Below are 22161 nucleotides of genomic sequence, written 5' to 3'. Positions count from 1 at the left end.
GTAAATTTTATGTTGTATTTTTTTTTTTACCACAATGAAAAAGTGTATGCATATGAGAAAAATTAGAAGGGAATATACAAAAGTTCTAGTTTTTCTATTGTGGTGGTAGGATTATAAATACTTTCACTTGTCTTTTTTATACATTTTGGAAAATGTTTTATTACATTAACAACTTAAAATGTTTTATATTTACAAGTGATATTATCTCTCCTAGTCCTGAGCTCATTTGTTACACCAGAATATCAACACCTCTCTGATCAAGTGGGATGCTCTAATGACAGCCTGTATTTGCTGCTTTTCTGTGCTATTTTCTAGTTCATTTTATTTGAAATCAGAAGGAGAAATAAAAATGAAAAGGAAGAAAAGATAAACAAGAACAGACATTTCAAGTGTCTGCTTTGCTTCTTCCTCCTTTTCATTTGTATTTTTTCCTTTGAACTGGGAAGATTATATGATTTGGCAATTTCCTATTACTACCACAGTGACTCTGGATTGCATTTTTGGGGACAAAGGGAGGAGGTGCAAGAGGTTTATAGCTCAGTGATCAAATCCTCTGGTGATTCACTTCACAAGAAAACATTTCATTATAAAACAAAGTTGCTCAAATGCTAGAAAATCCTGCCACTGTGTTACCTTTGCTCTTCTCTTTTAGGGAAACTGGACTTCCAGTAACTACTTTCACTGCTGTTTCTCAGAAGGTGGTCCTGTGGGCTGCTGGTGGGGCTAGAGAAAGGTCCATTAAAGGCAGAGACCCCTGTGTTTACCAGAAATCGGTCATGTTCCAGGAAATGGGCACAACCGTGGACTCAACAAAGATCCACACCTCATGGAGCTCAGTTCTAGAGTGGGGAGAGAGACAGAAAGCAGAACATCTATTTAGATGGTGATACAGCCTATGGAGAAACAGAAAGCGGGGACAAGAAATAGGGACTGGTGAAGGGAGGTCAGGATTCCTAGGTGGCTCAGCGGTAAAGAACCCTCCTGCCAATGCAGGAGACACAGGTGATGTGGGTTCGACCCCTGGGTCAGGAAGATTCCCCGGAGGAGGAAATGGCAACCCACTCAAGTGGGAAAATCGCATGGACAGAGGAGTCTGGCGACCACAGTCCGTGGGGTCGCAGAGTCAGACACAACTGAGTGACTGAGCACGCACCCATGCACACACAAGGGTAGGTCAAGCAAGGGTTTTCTGGGAAGAGTTGTCCAGACTGCATTAACAGCAAGTTCAGGAGCCTCATGGGACTGTGCCTGGTCATTCCAGAAACTGTAGGTGACTGGAGTGGACTGAGAAAGGGCTGGATACCACAAGGTGAGGTCAGAAAAGCAAAGAGCCAGGTCACACAGGGCTACTTGGACTATTGGCTTTTATGGAAGTGAAATGGGAAAACATCGGAATCTTTTGAGCAGAAGTGTGACATGATCTGACTGTCAGTTTTTACAGGATCACATTGGCCACTGCATTAAGAACAGATTGAAATGGGCAAGGAAGACAAAAAGAGTCGATGGCAACAAACCAGGAGAGTGGGGGAGAGGGTTTGGAAGTTGTTGAGGGTGGAGGAGCCTGAGGCCAATTTGCCGGGAAGTCAAAGGGCATCAGCTTCAAGGCCTCTCACTTGGACCAGAATGGGCCCTGGCAATGTGTCCATATGGTGACAGGGCATAATAAAATTTGCACAACTGGGATATTTCAGCCACAGATGGTTCAGACCACTGTCTCTTTTCCACCCCCAAATTCCGCTCAGTCCCTTCAAGTCTGGTGGTGGTGAAGTGGCTGTGGGCATTTGGGGGAAGGTTTAATCAGAGATATATTTATATACTGGGATACAGGGTTGTGGTTTGCAGTCTCTTCTGTCAAGTCCTATTACTGCTTCCTGTATGGCTCCCAGGAATATTCCTGCTGCCCTCTGTACTAACTCACCTGACAAGGTAGGTTGTACTGAGACGTGAATATTCCTGCACTGCCAGACGCCACACTGATGTCAGTGGTGGAAGAGAAACAAGGTTTGAAATGTACAGCCCCAGAAGCTAATCTGAAAATTCTTAGATTGTCGCACGTGTATGGTTCTAGTCGAAATTCTCTCCTCCCAGGAATGAAATCGACCACACAGCTTATACAATAATAAATGTACCATAAGGAATTTTTTTCTTTGTTAATGGGAGTGATTTATTTGGTGAAGCTTGATTATGACCCTTTAACTGCTATTTGGACATATGTTCTGGAACATTTTCAATAAAAGAGAGTACAGACTTCTGATTTTTTCATATAGGGAGGACAACATTCTTTCTTCAAATTCATTTATGTGTAGGGTAAGGAGTTAGATGAAATAGGTAAAGGGAATAAGAGGTGCAAACTTCCAATTATAAAGTTGGTAGGTCACAGAGAGGTAATTTACAGCATGAGAAACATATACAATAATACTCTAGTAACTTTGTGTGGTATCAGATGGTCACTAGACTTATGACAATCATCCTACAATGTATTTAAGTGGCAAATGACTATGTTGTACATCAAAACTCACACAATATTGTACATCAACTATATTTTAATTACAACAAATAAAAAATTTGAAAATCAATTCATTTATGTATTAAGGAACTGAGAGAAAATTCCCTGGTGGTCCGATGGGTTAGGACTCTGTGCTTCCATGGCAGGAGCCCTGGGTTTGATCCCTGGTTGGAGAAAGAAGATCCCTCAGGCTTCATGGCACTGCCAAAAAAAAAAAAAAAAGAACTGAGAGGAAAAAAAACACATAAAATTAGGGAAATGTAAAAGATAAGATAAGCAATTAAAATCAGTAGAAAATTTTTGACAAAAATAAGCAAATTATAACAACACGTTTCAGCTTACAATGAAGCAGTAATTCATTTAGAGGAAAATACAGCGTCAAATGGAACCAGTGAACAAGCTCTTGGATTGTCTGATGACCCACTCATGAGGTAGAGTGCATTATACAAACACAATGGAAAAGCATTTATAAGTCTTGCTGCTCTTATCTGAAATATTGACATTGATAAGGAAATGATACCAGTACAATGAGGACATTGGTCACAAATTGGTTGATGAAGGTCATCAGTTCTAAGAATGTTTAAGATGAATCACTGGAAAATAAAACGTGAAATGTCCTAAAATATTACAACGCACACATTGAAAAATTTAGAGAATTTTTTCAAATCTGACAACAATTCTAAAAAATTATATGTCATTACAAGTAATTTGTTGAGAGGCTGAAAGAAATGACCTAAATATTTTTAATCAAATTTTTATCCTTTAATTGGAAAAAAAATGAATTATCCTTCTGGTCTCTCTATAAAAAGTGAAATTACAGAAGCATTGTCTTATGGAAAGGAGAAACAGCCTCACAGACGAAGAGGTTTCTGGTATATATATATGTGAATAATACCTCCTACTGGTCTGTTTCTCTGGAGAACACTGGCATACACATATACTGCTTTTCCACATGTTTAAATGCAAGCTTATATTGATATACATGTGTATGTGTATACATGAATTCATACTCTAACATTCCTTTTCACTTGAAAAAAGTGAGTGAAAGTCACTCAGTCTTGTCTGGGTCTTTGCGAACCCATGGAATAGTTCATGGAATTCTCCAGGCCAGAATATTGGAGTGGGTAGCCGTTCCCATCTCCAGGGGATCTTTCCAATCCAGGAATCAAACCCAGGTTTCCCACATGGCAGGTGGATTCTTTACCAGCTGAGCCACCAGGGAAGCCCAAGAATCCTGGAGTGGGTATCCTATCCCTTCTTCAGTGGATCTCCCCGACCCAGGAATTGAACTGGGGTCTCCTGCACTGCAGGTGGATTCATGACCATCTGAGCCACCAGGGAAGCCCATCTATTACTCTGTTTTCAATCTTTCTGTATGCAAAAAAATAAAAATTGATTACTCTGTTGTTTTTAATTTTTCCATATGTGTGAACAACATTGTTTTAAATATCATTGTATTAGTCAACTCTGGTTGCCATGACAAAATAACACAGTCTGGGTGGCTTGAACAACAAAAACGTATTTCCCACAATTCTAGAGGCTGAAAAGTCCAAGATCAAGATGCTAGCCAGCTATGTTTCCTGTAAAGATTCTTCTTGGCTTATAGAGGCTGTCTTCTCACTGTGCCCTCACATGGCAGGAAGAGAGAGAGGAAAAGACATGTCTCTATCTTCCTCTTCTTTTAAGGCCACAGTCCATTGGGCCTCGGGCCCCACCCTTATCACCTCACTTAAACTATTACCTTATAAAGATCCTATCTCCAGTTATAGTCACTCTGGGGTTCACATATGAATTTAGGGAGGGCATATAATAAAGCTTATAGCAATCATGGTATAAACATATTTTTGCATTTATCTGATTATGGCCTTAAAGTTTAATTCCTAGGAAAAGAATTGCTAATCAAAAGGAAATAACATATTTTCAAGGTATTTGACTCATATTACAAGATGGCCTTGCAATTTGATAGTCTTCTCAGCAGTGTATGAATATTCTACTAGTTAATTAGGTAACTGAGAACTTCCAGATGTACAAGCTGGATTTAGAATAGGCAGAGGAACCAGAAATCAAATCACCAACATCCGTCGGATCATACAAAAGGCAAGGGAATTCCAGAAAAACATCTACTTCTGCTTCATTGACTATGCTAAAGCCTCTGACTGTGTGGATCATGACAAACTACGGAAAATTCTTAAAGAGATGGGAATATCAGACCACTTACCTGTCTACTTACCAGTAGACAGGTAAATATCTTACCTGTCTACTGAGAAACCTGTGTGCAGGTCTAGAAGTAACGGTTAGAACTAAACATGGACTGGTTCAAAATTGGGAAAGGAGTATGTCAAGGCTGTGTATCGTCACTTTGCTTATTAATTTCTATGCAGTGAGAAATGCCAGGCTGGATGAACCACAAGCTGAAATCAGGATATCCAGGAGAAATATCAATAATCTCAGATATGCAGATGATACCACTCTAATGACAGAAAGTAAAGAGGAACTAAGGAGTCTCTTGATGAGGGTGAAAGAGGAGAGTAAAAGAGCAGGCTTAAAATTCAACATTCAAACATCTAAGATCATGGCATCTGGTCCCATGACTTCATGGCAAATAGAAGGAGAAAAAGTGGAAACAGTGACAGATTTTATCTTCTTGGGCTCTAAAATCACTGAGGACAGGGACTGCAGCCACAAAATTAAAAGACGCTTGCTCCTTGGAAGAAAAGCTATGACAAAACTGACAGCTTGTTAAAAAGCAAAGACATCACTTTGCTGACAAAGGTCCATATAGTCCAAGCTATGGTTTTTCCAGTAGTCATGTACGGATGTGAGAGTTGATCCATAAGGAAGGCTGAACACTGAAGAACTGATGCTTTCCAACTCTGGAAAGAATCTGGAGAAGACTCTTGAGTGTCCCTTGGACTGCAGGAGATAAAGCCAGTCAATCCTAAAAGAAATCAGTCCCGAATATTCATTGGAAGGACTGATGCTGAAGCTGAAGCTTCACTACTTTGGCTACCTGATACAAAGAGGTAACTCAATTGAAGAACAACAACAAAAAGGGTTGTTTTTAGCAACTTTCCTTCTGTTGCTCCTTCTATATCCACTCCTCAGAACTGCCTCCCTGGTGCCCAGGATTCCTTGAGGGGCAGGCTATGCAGACTATGGGCCAATGCTCTGCAGCCTGATTCAAAACCCATCACCACATTTTCTTCACCCAATCTTCCCACCCTTCAGGTTTTTCTCTCCCTTAGCTCTCAGACCAGAAAGACAAAGACAGCAAGTCAAACCTAAGGGTTCATATTACCTCTACTAAAGATACTTGCATTTTATTAATAAAATGAAAAAGTACTGAAGATGCATCTACACAGAGGACAAATACCACACGGTGAAATTTTAGGCTCCATGGTCCTAAAAGTTGGGAAGAGATTTGGGGAGAATCCTTAATCTCAGTATGTTAGCTTGTTATCTTCTTATTTCTGCAAGTAGAATTGGCCCTTCCAAAGCAAAGAGGAAAAAAGAAAAAGGCCAAAGGAGGAAACAGGATGGGGGGAAGGAGACAGAAAAAGTAAAGAAGTTACTCGTGGTGGGATGCCAGTGTTTGGCCCAGATGTCAAAGAGGGTTCTGGAATAGTGGCTGGAGAATTTAAGCGACTGGGTTTATATCCTTGTTCTGTCTCTCTGTGTATCCATCTGCCTTTGTCTGTCTCTCTCATCTCTGCAGCTCTGGCTGCCTCTGGTCATGGCTGCCCTGAGCTCTACCCTCCATCCCTGGCCCAGCTCCTCACATTCTCATTCATTTCCAGTTTGTCTTTCTGCACCAAGACCTCCCTCCTGGGCCTCTCTCTTGGGATATCCCACAGACACCTCAGCCTCACAAGATCCACACTAAGTCTATCATCCACCAAAGCATGCTCCTCTCTGTGTCCTGGCCCACAGTCTGGTGCCAAAGCTGCCCAGCTGCCCAGCAGAAATCATTGGACATCTTCCTCACCTTCCACCCGACCAATCAGGGCTGATCCTCAGCTCCCCTTTGTCACGAGGATGAAGCCCAGCAATCCTACTTGGCCTCACAGGGCTCTCTCCACCTCTCCAACCTTCTCTGCCCCCTCGGCCCACCTCACCCCTTTATGCACATGCAGTAGCATGCTTGTGGTCTTCCAGGCCACAAGGACCTGTGGCTCCTGTCCTTCTGCTCCCCTCTTCCTTTTTCCATACACATCCCCTCCCTGCCCCTAAATCAGCTGACCTGATGGACATCTACTCCTTTTTCCAAAAGTAGCTGAATCATCTCTTCCTCCATGAAGACTTTCCTTAATGATCAGAATTAACTACAGGACTTCCCTGGTGGTCCAGTGGTTAAGAATCCACCAGCCAACGCAGGGGACACGCTGTGATTCCTGGTCCGGGACAGTTCCACATGCTGAAGGGCCCCAACTACTGAGCTCACCATCTCTAAAGCCCTGTGCTCTGCAGCAAGAGAAAGCACTGCAATGAGAAGCCCACATCCAGGAATGAAGAGCAGCCCCGCCTGCCAAACTAGAGAAAGTGTGCGAGCAGCAGCAAAGGCCCAGTGCAGCCAGAAAAACCAAGAATTAACTACACATCCCTTTTCTCTCCAGTACTCAACTTCTTTAGGAAGCTTTTTAAAAAATATTCATTTACAAAAGAAATACATGAATGCACTCTCTCTTTAAAAAGAAGGGATTCAACTAGTATAGATAAATGAAAAGTGATCATCGCCTCCAGTTCCCCCAGCAGTTTGATGTGTCTTTCCAGTTTTTGTTGTTGTTGTTTAGTTGCTAAGTCAAGTCTGACTCTTTGTGACCTCATGGACTGAGCACACCAGACTTCCCTGTTCTTCACTATCTCCTGGAGTTTGCTCAAATTCATGTCCATTGAGTCAGTGATGCTATCTAATCATGTCATCCTCTGTTGTCCCCTTCTCCTCCTGCCTTCAACCTTTCCCAGCATCAGGGTCTTTTCCAATGAGTTGGCTCTTCACATCAGGTGTCCAAAGTATTGGAGCATCAATTTCAGCCCTTCCAATGAATATTCTTATTCATATATTAGTGCCCTACTGTCTTCCCCTACTAGATTAAAAGCTCCATGAAGGCAAAAGCAATGTCTCCTGTACCCCTCTGCCCTCCTCCCCAACTCAGTGCCTCATTGTAGGAATAACCAGCACTAGAAATGAGGGCATTGAGACACAGAGAGCTTAAGAAATTTTCCCAGATTACCAAGAAAAAGATGGCAGAGTTAGCATTCAAACTCAGGCAGAACATGTACTTACTAAGTCTTTAATTGATTAATATATAAAGAACATTTGCACTGGGACGTCTAGCATTTGGATTAGAAGAGTTGCCCCCAAAGAAGGTCCAGCACAGACCATCAAGGCAGATGTGAGTGTGCTTAATGACTTTCAGAAGCATCATGTTAGCATATGTCACAGAAAAATTAAGTAACTGATTTTTCTTTTTTTTTTCCCCCTGCACTTCTGTTTCCCACAGAAAGACATCTAGTAGAATAATGTGTTAACAGGTTGTGAAATACTAGTATTTAACTTATATGCAGAGTACATCATGAGAAACGCTGGGCTGGAAGAAGCACAAGCTGGAATCAAGATTGCCAGGAGAAATATCAATAACCTCAGATATGCAGATGACACCACCCTTATGGCAGAAAGTGAAGAGGAACTAAAAAGCCTCTTGCTGAAAGTGAAAGAGGAGAGTGAAAAAGTTGGCTTAAAGCTCAACATTCAGAAAACTAAGATCATGGCATCTGGTCCCATCACTTCATGGGAAATAGATGGGGAAACAATGGAAACAGTGTCAGACTTCATTATTTTGGGGCTCCAAAATCACTGCAGATGGTGATTGCAGCCATGAAATTAAAAGATGCTTACTCCTTGGAAGGAAAGTTATGACCAACCTAGAGAGCATATGCAAAAGCAGAGACATTACTTTGCCAACAAAGGTCCATCTAGTCAAGGCTATGGTTTTTCCACTGGTCACGTATAGATGTGAAAGTTGGACTGTGAAGAAAGCTGAGTGCCAAAGAATTGATGCTTTTGAACTGTGGTGTTGGAGAAGACTCTTGAGAGTCCCTTGGACTGCAAGGAGATCCAACCAGTCCATCCTAAAGGAGATCAGTCCTGGGTGTTCTTTGGAAGGAATGATGCTAAAGCTGAAACTCCAATACTTTGGCCACCTCATGCAAGGAGTTGACTCATTGGAAAAGACTCTGATGCTGGGAGGGATTGGGGGCAGGAGGAGAAGGGGATGACAGAGGCTGAGATGGCTGGATGGCATTACCGACTCTATGGACATGAGTTTGGGTGAACTCCAGGAGTTGGTGATGGACAGGGAGGCCTGGCATGCTGCGATTCATGGGGTCGCAGAGTTGGACATGACTGAGCGACTGAACTGAACTGAACTGAAGGCAACCCCAAATTATGGCATACGGTAGGAATGATAATAGCCTGGTGTCTGAAGAGATTGCTCATTATTCTCTTTAAAACAATGAATAAGACATTCATGACTCACTTAAAAAAAAATAATTTCACTCATTTCCTATAGAAGTGACCACTTTCCACAACTACTTTGTAATTTCTTTGAAGGCATCTCCAGCTTCTTGCTGTGCCTAGCATGCACTGGTCACATAGCCGCTGAATGAATAAACTATGAATGACTTTCCACCAGCAAGCAGTAACTTCATTAGAAAGAGGATAATACCTTTGGTATTTCCCCAAACTCTCAAAATGGGTGTTTGTGGCTGTTTCAAGGAATCCCTTTTCCCTCTTAACAACTGCCCTTACTGTTGACTTGTTTATGGCAGAAAGAGCCTCTGGTATGTGTAAGAAAGCTGCCTAAAGTTTGCTTCTCATAAGGAACGGAGCTCATTTGTTACTTCCCCCCAGTAGACCTCAGGTACACAAAGTTGGATCAACCTTGATTCTTGGTACCTTTTACTCTGTCATCATTGGTTCATGACTTCTTTTAATTATTTGTCACTTAGTTATATATTAATAATACAGTACACTAAGTCTCTTCAGCCGTGTCCAACTCTTTGCGACCCCGTGGACTGTAGCCCACCAGGCTTCTCTGTCCATGAGATTCTCCAGGCAAGAATACTGGAGTGGGTTGCCATGCCCTCCTCCAGGGGATCTTTCAGACTCAGGGATGGAACTTGAGTCTCCTGCAGCTCTCGCACTATAGGCAGAATCTTTACCACTGAGCCATCAGAGAAGAGCCCAATAATATAGCAAACACTTCTAAACCCATCATCTAATCAAAAAACCAAAGCACTGACAATCCCTCTCATTTACTTTCAAGTTCATCCCTACTCCATCTACCTCCTTACCTTAAATATCATAAGTTTTATCATTTTGTTGCTTTTTTTGGTTAAACTTTAAAATTTTGAGATATTTGTAGATTTGCCTTTTTTTGGCCATGTCATGCAGCAGAAAGGATCTTAATTCCCCAGCCGAGCAGAGTCTTAACCACTGGACCACCAGGGAAGTCTGAGATGCCATGTGCCCTTTACCCAGTTTCTCCTAAAATCTTGTAAAACTATAATAAAATATTGCAAGCAGATATTGACACTGATACAGTCAAGATACAGAACTTTTCTATCACCAAAAGGATCACCCATACCTTTTGGTATAGAAATCTCTATTTCTATAACTTTTTCATTTCAAGAGTTTTATATAAACATAGTCAGGCAGTATATAATCTTTTAAGATTCACTTTTTTTCACTCAGCATAATTCTCTGGAGATTCATCCAAGTTGTTACCTGGATCAGCAATAGTTCATTTTTGCAGTTGTTGTGGCTGAGTAGTATTTTATGGTATTTTACGTATTTTTATATATTTTATATTTAGTAGTATTTTATGGTACCACAGTTTATTTAACCACTAACGCATTGACAGGTACCTGGGTTGCTTCCAGTTCTTGGATATGAAAAATAAAGCTACTACAAACATCTGTATACAGGATTTTGTGTGAACATAAATCTTTACTCTTCAGGGAAAATGCCCAAGAGTGAGACCGTTGAACTAGACAGACAGTTGAATGTCTAGTTTTTAAAGAACTGATGAAGTGTTTTCCAGAACAGCTGAACCATTCTAAATTCCCACCAGCAATGCATGAGTGATATTATTTCTCAGCATGTTCTCCAGCACATGTTGTTGTAACTAATTTTTATTTTAACCATTCCGATAAATGTGTAATGATAGCTCACTGTGGTTTTTAATTTGTGCTTCCCTAATGGCTATGATGTTGAATATCTTGTCATGTATTTATTTGCCATCCCTATACGTTCTTCAGTAAATTCTCTCTTTACATCTTTTGTCCATTTTATAATTGGGTTGTTGGTTTGCTATTGATGTTTGAGAGCTCTGCATATATACTAGATACTAGTCCTTATTCAGATATGTGGTTTGCAACTATTTTCTCCTACTCTGAATCTTGTCTTTTCATTTTTTATCAAGTTCTTTTGCAGAATATAATTGTTAATTTTTATTAAGGCAAATTTATCAATTTTTCTTTTTTGTGGATCACACTATTGGTATTGAGTCTAAGAACTCTTTATCCCTAGATCCTAAAGATTCTCTCTTATTTTTTTCTTAAATGTTGCATGGTTTTATGTTTTATATCTAAGTGTATGATCCACATTAATTTTTCTGTTAGGTGAAGTCTTAGGTTGATGTTCATTTTTTCTTTTTAATCTATAGATGTACAATTGCTCCAGCACCATTGTTGGAAAGACAGACTTTCTTCCACCATATTGCTCTTGCATCACTATCAGAAATCAGCTGGCCAAGAGGCTTCCCTGGTGGTCCAGTGGTTAAGAATCTGTCTTGCAATGCAGGGAACACAGCTTTGATCCCTGGTCAGGGAACTAAGATCCCACATACCTTAGAGCAACTGTTAACTAGAGAACCTGTGTTCCGTGTTCAAGATACCACATGATGCAACAAAGATCACATGTGCTGCACCTAAGACCCAAAGCGGCCAAATAAATAAATAAATATAATGCTGAAAAACTTATAAAATCAGCCAGCTGTATTTGTATGAGTCTATTTCTGGGTTCTCTGTTCTACTTACATATGTATCTATTTCTCTGCCAATACCACCGTCTTGATTACTATCTCTATATATCAATAATAAGTCTTGAAATTTGATAAATTGATTCCTCCTACTTTCTCCTTCTTTTTCAAGGTTATTTTAGCTATTCTAGTTTCTTTGTCATCCCATACAAATTTTAGAACAATCTTGTATATATCCACCAAAAAATCTTGCTGGGATCTTGACAGGAATTGCATTATACCTATATATAAATTTGGGGAGAATTGATATCTTTACTAGGTTGAGTCTTCCAATCCATGAGCACAGTATGTCTCTCCATTTAGATTTTTTATTTCTTTCATCATCATTTTATAACTTTTAGCTACAAGTTCTCTACATGTTTTGTTAGGTTAACACGTATTTCTCTTTTTTCTTTGAGTGGTTATGCTGCTGCTGCTGCTGCTAAGTCGCTTCAGTCGTGTCCGACTCTGTGTGACCCCATAGACAGCAGCCCACCAGGCTCCCCCGTCCCTGGGATTCTCCAGGCAAGAACACTGGAGTGGGTTGCCATTTCCTTCTCCAATGCATGAAAGTGAAAAGTGAAAGCGAAGTTGCTCAGTCGTGTCTGATTCTTAGCGACCCCATGGACTGCAGCCTACCAGGCTCCTCTGTCCATGGGATTTTCCAGGCAAGAGTACCAGAGTGGGGTGCCATTCCCTTCTCCCTTGAGTGGTTATAAAAGGTATTATATTTTTAACTTCAGTGTCCATGTGTTTATTTGCTCTTTCTAGATTTATCTTGTGTCCTATGAACTTGCTGAACTTACCTATTAGTTTAGGAATTTTTTGCAGATTCTTTGGGATTTTCTATGTAAACAATCATGTCACCTCCAATAACGGTAGTTTCATTTCTTCCTTTCTGATCTGCTTTTTTTTTTTTCTTATCTTATTTGCACTGACAAGAATTTCCAGTTAATAAAAGTTAATAAAATGTTAATAAAAGCTGTGAGAGCAAACCTTCTTGCCTTGTCCCAGATCCTAGAGGGTAAAGCTTTTGGTCTTTCATCATGTTAATTGTAATGTTAGCTGTAGTGTTTTTTTGTAGCTATTCATTATCAAATTGAGGAAGTCCCCCTAGGCTGGGAAGATCCCCTGGAGGAGGGCATGGCAACTCACTGCAGTATTCTTGTCTGGAGAATCCCATGGACAGGGGAGCCTGGCGGGGCACAGTCCATAGGATGCCAAAGAGATGGACACAACTGAAGCAACTTAATATGCATGCATGCATGCCCTTTATTCCTAATTTTTCTGGGAGTTTCTATCATGAATTGTTGAATTTTGTCAAGCACTTTTTCTGCATCAAATGATATAATCATGAGATTTTTCTTTTTCAGTCTATTAAAATGGTGGATTACACCAATTAATCTTCAAGTACTGAAACTACCTTGTCTGTCTGGAACAAACTCTGTTTAGTCATGGTGTGTAATTCATTTTTATGTATTGCTGATTTCTACTTGCTAATATATTTTTTTTTTCTGTATCCATGGAGGATATTGGTCTGTATTTTTCTTTATTTTGTATGGACTTTGTCTGGTTTTGGTATTAGTATTACTAGCTTCGTAAGATAAAATGGAAAATGTCCCCCTCTTCTATTTTCTTGAAGAGACTGTATAGAATTGGTATTAATTTTGCCTTAATCCTGGGCATTTATCAGAAGAAAACCATAATTCAAAAAGATCCATGTACCTCAATGTTCATTGCAGCACTGTTTCCAATAGCCAAGACTTGGAAGCAATCTAAATGTCCATCAACAGAAGAATGGATAAAGAAAATGTGGTACAGGAAATTCCCTGGTGGCCCAGTTGCTAGGACTCCAAGCTTTCACTGCTGATGCCCCAAATTCAATTCCTGGTGGGGTAACTAAAATCCTGCAAGCTGCTCAGCATGGCAAAAAAAAAGGTGTGGTACACATATATATAATGGAATACTACTCAGCCATAAAAAAGAATGAAATAATGCCATTTGTAGCACCATGGATAGACTTAGAGATTATCATACTAAGTGAAGGAAGTCAAAGACAAAGGCAAATGCCATATGATATCACTTATATGTGGAATCTAAAAAAATGATACAAATGAACTTATTTACAAAGAGAAATAGACCCACAAACCTAGAAAAAAACTTACGATTACCAAAGGAGAAATGTGAGGCGAGGAATAAATTAGGAATTTGGGAGTAACATATGCACATTCTTACATATAAAATAGATAACCAACAAGGACGTACTGTAAGCATAGGGAACCATACTAATTATTTTGTAATAACCTATATGGGAAAAGGGCTTCCCTGGTGGCTCAGCGGTGAAAAATCTGCCTATAGTGCAGGAGATGCAATTAGATATGGGTTTGACCCCTGGGTTGGGAAGAGCCCCTGGAGAAGGAAATGGCAACTCACTCCAGTATTTTTGGTGGGAAATCCCATTGACAGAGGAGTGTGGCAGGCTACAGCCCATAGGGTCACAAAGAGGCAGTCATGACTGAGGAACTAAGTACAACACGGCACATGTGGGAAAAGAATATTAAAAACAGAACATATACATGTAGAAAGCCTATTATATACATGTAAAAAGAATACATATGTAGGTAACTGATCACTTTACTGTACACCTGAAACTAATACAACATTGTATATCAACTATATTTCAACAAAAAATAAATTTTAAAAATTGTTTTAAAAATTTTTCTAAAATTCTGTCTTAAATGTTTAATAGAATTCTCTGGTGAAACCATCCATATGTGGAGGTTCCTTTTCATAAGTTTTAGAATTATGAAGCCAATTCCTTCAATAGTTATAAGGCTATTAAAATTATCTCTTGCTTATTGAGTTGTGGTAGTTCATATTTTTTGAGGAATGAGTCTATTTCACCCAAGTTGTCAAATCTTTGTATATGTTATTGTTCATAATATTCCTTTATTATTCTTTTGAGCCTGGAGGTTCTCAGGTAATGTTCCCTGTTTCATTCCTGACATTGGTCATCTGTATTTTCTCTCTTTTTTTTCCTTCTTGGTCAGTCTTGCTAGAGATTTGTCAATTTTGTTAATCTTTCCAAAGAATCGTCTTTTTGTTTTTGTGGTTTTCTCTATCATTTTTCTGTTTTTAACTTTTCCCTTCTCTCTGCTTGATTGGACTTATTTTGCTCTTTTCTAGGTCCTTTAGTTGAAAGTTTGACACATTTACTGCATAAATTTCCCTCTTGGCATCATTTTAGTTATGTCAAGCAAATTTTGATATATCATATTTTCATTTCCATTTAGTTCAAGGAATTTTAAAAATTTCCCTTGAAATTTCCTATTTGACTCATGAATTATTTAGAATAGTGTTTACTCCAAGTGGTTGAAGATTTTCCTGTTATCTTTCTGCTATTGCTTTCTAGTTTGATTGCAATGTAGTCAGAGAATATACTCTCTATAGTTAAAATTCCCTTTAATTTGCAGAGGTTTGTTTTATGACCCAGGATATAGTCTAACCTGGTGTATGTTTCATGGGCACTTGAAATGAATGTGCATTCTGCAGCTGTTGGGTAGAGTGTTCTATAAATACTGCTTTGACCATGTTGCTTGAGTTCTATATCCTCATTGACCTTTGTTTAGTTGTTCTATTAGTCATCAGATACCTAAATCTTTGCCTGTCTAGGAGGTGGGAAATGCTGTTGTATTGTGGTCTCGATCTGCATTTCCCTGAGTTATATAGTAAGACTGAGGATCAAATTAAATATTTTCCTTCCTCTCAAATTGTACCCTTTAAAACATGTTGAGACTTTACCGATTATTCAAACCTATTGCTTTTTCTACTCATTTCTGTTTTTTTGTTTTTGTTTTCACACATGAAGTGAACCCTGCCAATGCCTCTGAATAGAGCAGCCAGGAATATGTTTCTGGATAGATGTCCTTGTATGTCTCCATCTAGCAGAGTGCCACAAGCAATTATACACACACTTAGGTCATAAACCTCTAAAACCTCCCCACTTTCTGACAAATACCATCCTAAACCTTAACCCAACTTTTAAAGCTCATGGCATACTTCTGATGTAACAAATCCAGCTATGTCAATGGCTCGGTATTATCCTAGTATGTCCCAGCTAAGATGGTCCCTGCCAGCACATCTCATCTTCGCCCATGCCATTGCTTCTGCCTAGAATGTACTTTGTCAACCAAATCCTACTTACATTTAAAGTGTGGCTCAGGGACTTTCCTGGTGACCCAATGGTTGAGTCCACCTGCCAATGTAAGGGATATGGGTTCGATCCCTGGTCCAAGAAGATCCCACCTGCTGTGGGGCAGCTAAGTCCGCAAGCCTAGAGCTGGTGCTCTGCAACAGGCGAAGTCACTGCAATGAGCAACCTGCATATCACAACTAGAGAAAACCCAGGCACAGCAAAGACCCAGCACAGTCATAAATAAATAAATAAATGAAATGTGGCTCAAATGCATCCTCTGTGGAGACCTTCTTAATCATTCCAAGTGGAAGTGATGGCCCTCTTCCATCGCACTCTAACACATGTCAGATGATGGGTGGCTTGGTATCAAAGTGCACGCATCTGGGAAACGAGTGATGGGCTCTCCCGTTAGTGATTCAGACCAGGCCTGTCTTGTCGTTTCTTTATGCCTGTGTCTTGGCTGGTAGGCGATGTGCCTCTCCGGTAGTAACATTCTAGCTCACATAGTGAACATTTGTTAAAATTCCATCTTGAACAACCAAATTCACCAAAAGTGGTACATTAGAAAAACTTCCAATTCGTTGAGCAGAAATATCTCCTACACAAGATTGGAAGGATGAATTATTCAGAATACTGTTAAACTCGTGCTACAAAGTGATTTCTGCATCAGTGACACATGAAATATTCCCACAGTAGCAAAACAGCTGAGAAGTGTATTTTTAAAATCCTGATGCATTTTCTTATGCATGGAAATGGACAACTCTCCACTAAGTTTCAAACATTTACTTCTTACACCTTAAACTTATACAGTGCTGTATTTCAATTATACTTCAAGAAAACTGGAAGGAAAAAAAACCTTTCACTTTTTCAGGCAAAGTGGAAGTTTCAGGAAACTGTATAATACAAAAGAACTTTAAAAAATATCTAAATATCTGGATACTATACCATGTTATTTTTAAAATAGGAAGTTCCAGGCAAGTTTCAGACACTTACCTACATAAAAGTAACTGAAGTTTTATATTTCCTGTGTGTGCAATTTCACACACCAAGCAATTCCAGTTTTTATTAAAAATTGAGCTATAAATATTTAAGTCACAGAAGATCAGAATTTTAATAAAATTTTAATAAAAATTCTTTTCTCATTATAAAAATGAAACAATTATCATAGAAAATTAGAAAATAACAATGGCAATACTCACTGATAATCAATAACAAACTATTATATATTTAATTAATAATTAATTAAAATAATTTATTGTAATCAATTTGCCCATAATCCCTTTACTCAATAAGAACTGCTGATAGCATTGAAAGACCTTGGCAAGATTGTTCTAGATCCTTTCTGATTCCTGTTTAGACAAAGTATACCTGATAGATTTCTTTTTTTTTTAATGAAGAGTCTCTACCCACCCTCAGTGTTCCAGGACCTAATTCCGCTGATGGTCAGCAGTTCATGTTTATTTTCGGTTCCACATGCTGTCCTTCAAACTCATTTCCTCTTGTTCTGTCCCCAGCAGAGGCAGAGGAGCACTGGCAAGTCTCCCCTGCCTGAGAATCTTCCACAGAACTAAACAAACTACTCCACCCTCAACCTGCTCTTCTCTGGAGTAAATCATAAGGCTCTTTCTCTTTGGCATTGAGTCTCTTTTCCAGTTATTTTATTTATACCTCAAAGAGTTGCAGTCTCCCTGAAACCTTCGAAGAGGCTATTTTTCCTGACAACTGGTTGACCTGCTTATTCTCCTTTCTGAGAGCACAGGGCTAGATCAGATGACCTTTGGGCCTTCCTCTCACTTCTGACTTTATGTGCCCTCTCCTGGAGCCTGGCTTAGGATTCTACATACGGCAAATATTTACTGGTTTTCAGACAGCATTACTGGTTGTCTGACTCAAGAGTGTGGTTGCTAATAAGAGCCACAAATGGCAAAGGCAGTTCTAGGAATTGGCTGGTTACTCGGGGGAGGAGGATGGAGCAGGAAAACTAACACAGGCCTCCTGCCCACTCCCCGGTCACTTCCCCCCGCATTCATCACGAAAGGAAGGGTCACAAAGAACAGGCCTGCGGGACCTCACTCTGCCCCTCACTGTGCATTCCTGGCAGGAGGGCAGCCCAGAGGATTCCGTTCTTCAAGGAGCTCTGGTTTCACAAGGGCTGCTTTACTCAACATGGCCCAGAATTGTAGCTGACCGGGGCCTCTCACATCTTGCCTCCTCCTGGTCTCCTTTTCTTCCAGGGAAGCCAGTTTTACACACTCTTTGAGGCTGTGCACTGCTACCCAGGAGCCTGAGAGATCCAGCCATATACACCTCTGTGCCTTGACCTGAATCCTCTAGAAGTAACGGGGAAGACAGATGGAAGAGGGTCCCAGTGTAGTGACAGCAAGTTTCAGACTCAAGCTTTGCAGCAATGCTCAGCCTTTGCAGAAATGTCCCAGGCACTGCTCAGCTTTTGCAGGCAGTGGCTGGACTGTTCCGCCTAACTCCTTCCCGAATTGGCCTTTCACTGTTTGCAAACAGCTGTTTGTCATTCCTTTCATCCATCTTATTCTGGCGTCTTGGATTTTTTTTAAGATTGTATCACTTGTTCAGAATATCCCCCAGTCGACCTCAATCTTTTCCCATTATTCGTAGAGTTCCTGAAACCACCTCTTCCAGGAAATCTTCCTTGACTAACCAGAACAGTGAAATCTCTGGCCTCCTTCCACGCTAACCACTCTCCTCAAAGAACTTCCCCTTTGTTTCCACAGAATGTAAGTGCTGCAATTTATTTATTGTCTCGTGTGTATTTTGAATAGATTCTCAAGAAGGATATAATAATCGGTGATGCCTTTTGAGGAGGATGGTGTCTCACAGATGTGCGGGAGGCCCCACACACCTCAACGCATCAGCAAACAAGTGGTGCTGTTGTGTGATTTTGCAGGTGGCTGCTCACTCAGACCTTGCCTTCAGAACCTGAGTTTCCACATTCCAGTGGGGCTGCTTATACATGCTGCATCAGCCAGATGCTTCAGCAGTATTCATTCAACAGATGCCAAGCACTGGGTTAGATCCTGGGGATTTAGTGCCCGTTGAAGAATTTTAAGACTATTGTGGTAGCCCATCATTTCGGTGGCCCATCATGAACTGCGTCTCCCAGCATTCATACCCTTGTAGAGCCCCCACCCTCAAACCCCTTCTTAAACTTGACTTGGCCCAGGACCTACTTTAATAGAATACAGTGCAGTCTCAGTTCAGTTCAGTCGTTCAGTCATGTCCGACTCTTTGCGACCCCGTGGACTGCAGCACGCCAGGCTTCCCTGTCCATCACCAACTCCTGGAACTTGCTCAAACTAATGTCTATCGAGTCGGTGATGCCATCAACATCTCATCCTGTGTCGGCCCCTTCTCCTCCCGCCTACAGTACAGTCTAGTACAGCCTAGTACAGTCTACAATAGTAGTCTAGTAGTAGTCGTAGAGCCTAGTACACTACTGTACAGCCTAGTAGACTGTAAAGTAAAACAAAAATGTCCATTGCAGTGGTCCCTATATCTATCCAAAAAAGAACATAGTACAGGTCGTGTTGTGCCAGTTCCAGGCTTACATCCAAGAAGACCTGGACGCTTCTGCTTTTGTAGTTTGAAGATCCTTGAGCTACTGTGTAAAGAGATCAGCTACCCTGCTGGAGAAATCACATGGGAAGTCCATTTGGAAAGAGAGAGGCACTGACACTATAGGGAAAGAGAGATGCTTGACCATCCCAAGTTCCAAATGAACCCAGCCTCCAGCCAACCTGCGGGCTGAATGCAGCCACATGAGTGACCACCAGCATGAAGACCAGAAAAACCATCCAGCTGAGCCCAGCTCAGATTGCAGAACTGTGAGCAAGTAACCATTTGGTTGTTTTAAGCCACTATTTGGGGGATGATTTGTTATACAATAAGTCCCTACATACGAAAGAGTTCCATCCTGAGAGTGCGTTCTTAAGTCCAATTTGTTCCTGAGTTCAAGAAAGTTAGCCTAGGTACTCAACTAACACACTTGGCTATATAGTACTGTATTGTAATGGGTTTGTAATACTTCTCACACAAATAATACACAAAAAGAAAACACAAAAAATAAATAAAATGCTTTTAATCTTACAGCACAGTACCTTAAAAAGTACGCAGTACAGTACAACAGCTGGCACACAAGACTGGCACGGAGTCAAGAGGCGACAAGAGTTACTGACTGGGGAGGCGGTGGGAGATGGCAGAACTGAAGGATCGGCAGCGACAGGAGACGGAGGGCAGGCTGCACTTTCACTCTCATTTGATGTTGATGGCACAGGTTCTGGCTCCTTGCTGGATTCAATTCTCTCTATCCTCTTGAAAAAATGATCCAGTAATGCCTGGGTAGTAGCTCTTTTTCCCTTGTCATGGATGACGCAGTAGCACTGGACTGCATTCTGAATGGTTGCTGCAAACTTTGTGTGCTGTTCCACATTTGGGTCCTGTGATTCAACAACTAACAATGCCTTCAAGAAAATCTCCTTCCATCTTCTGCGTCGTGCATCTCTTTGGTTCTTCAGTTACTTCTCCTTCCTCTCGGTCTCTCTTCATCCTTTCTCCGGGCCTCCAGTTCCATTGGGTCTTCATTAGTAAGCTCCTCACATTGCACAGAGAAGCCACCCTCTTGCAGATCTAGCTTGAAATAAAGATGCTGTACTACTGCGTCCATACAGTACAATACAGTGAAGTACACAAATCACAACCACCTGCAGAGGAAGCACACACATGTCAATGTACGCCTGACACATGAACTAACTTATGTGATTGGATTTGAGAACACAAGTTTGAGTCCTTGAAAGTCCATAACTTGAAGGTTCATATATAGGGGACTTACTGTATAGCAACTCATAAACAAACAAATCACAGTGCTGCTGCTGCTGCTGCTGCTGCTAAGTCGCTTCAGTTGTGTCCAACTCTGTGCGACCCCATAGATGGCAGCCCACCAGGCTCCGCCGTCCCTGGGATTCTCCAGGCAAGAACACTGGAGTGGGTTGCAATTTCCTTCTCCAATGCATGAAAGTGAAAAGTGAAAGTGAAGTCGCTCAGTCGTGTCCAACTCTTAGCGACCACATGGACTGCAGCCCACCAGGCTCCTCTGTCCATGGGATTTTCCAGGCAGGAGTCCTGGAGTGGGGTGCCATCGCCTTCTCTGACAAATCACAATAACACCCTGTAATTCCTAAAAACAAGAGAGGAGTATATGGTGTTCCAAAGTGACTTCAAGACAGATTAATAGGCCAAGGGCTTTGAAATCTAATAATCAAGCAGAGTCATGTTAGCAATAGGCCTTAAAAAAAAACAACCAGATCATACAAAGTTCTTAGATAAGAATTAATCTGTCCATCTTCCTTAAAAAATAAGCTATAAAATTAATGCAGTTCCCCCAAAATACCAACAAAATTTTTTTTTTTGGAGGGGGGCATCGGATGTTAAAGTTCATATGGGGATAAGAAAAAAAGTAGCCAAGAACTTTCTGCAAAAATAATAAGTGGCAGAGGAATAGTCAGTAGAAAATAAATGCATCATAAAACTATAAAAATTAAGGCAGTTTGGAATGGCTTCCTGCCTGGTACCCCACAGTAAGCTGCCAGCCACCCCCACTGGCTGGCTGCTCCTACAATCCTTCACGTGGCATGTGGAGAACTCCAAACGCCTTCTGTGAGACAACAGAGCTGAGACAGGGTCAGGGGCTGGATTGTGGAGCACCACCTCGGCGCTGATTTTACCCTTCTGTCTTATCTCGGTGCAAAGAGCACAGAGACAGCATCTTCCAGACTCTGTCCTCCTGGAGTCAGTCTAGACCGCCGCCCAGAGAGAAGAAGTCGGGCTCTGAGCCTGCCAGCTTCACCCTCCTCATCTTTCCACAGTTCACTGGGGACAGAATGGGCCAAGATTCCTCACCTGCCTTCTGTCCTAGACTGTGCTAATAACCAGCCCACCGGACCTGACTCTTAATGTGGTATATGGAGGCTAATGGAATTAGAAAATCCTTTTCTCTACCCAAAAAATATGGTGTTCAGGACTTGCCTTGTGACTCAAGTTGGGGACTTCCCTGGTGGTCCAGCGGTTAAGAATCTGCCTTACAATGTAGGAGACACAGGTTCAATCCCTCGTCAGAGACCCAAGATCCCACATACCTGGGGCAACTAAACCCACGAGCTACAACTACTGAATCTGGGGATCCTGGAGCCCATGAGCCACACTAGAGAAATTCCAGCAATGCAATGAAGACAAGAACAGCCAAAAAAAAAGAGGCGCAACTCTTCCACGGTCCTTTGTTCCAGGTGGGGCTGGTGCTTCCCCCTCATTACTGGGGTGCAGTAAGACTCAGCGCTCAGCCTTAGATGTGGAAG

The 22161-nt window shown here is 41.1% G+C and overlaps 1 protein-coding gene across 2 annotated transcripts in view; it reads right to left on the bottom strand.

Annotated features, from left to right (window-relative positions):
• Window positions 1-2534: 2534 nt before the first annotated feature.
• Window positions 2535-22161, bottom strand: part of NSL1 (NSL1 component of MIS12 kinetochore complex) — a 70217-nt gene continuing 50590 nt past the window's right edge. The window contains exon 6 of one of the 2 annotated variants that reach the window (XM_055583009.1): window positions 2535-2707. In XM_055583009.1, the coding sequence (XP_055438984.1) occupies window positions 2693-2707 (15 nt within the window). In that variant the 3' untranslated portion in view covers window positions 2535-2692. Of the gene's footprint in view, window positions 2708-19911; window positions 20515-22161 lie in introns of those variants that run through there. The other variant, XM_055583006.1, reaches the window with a different exon arrangement.

Source organism: Bubalus kerabau, chromosome 5 (genome assembly GCF_029407905.1).
Source record: "Bubalus kerabau isolate K-KA32 ecotype Philippines breed swamp buffalo chromosome 5, PCC_UOA_SB_1v2, whole genome shotgun sequence".
Lineage (NCBI taxonomy): Eukaryota > Metazoa > Chordata > Mammalia > Artiodactyla > Bovidae > Bubalus > Bubalus kerabau.
This window is presented reverse-complemented; position numbering and strand designations above follow the sequence as displayed.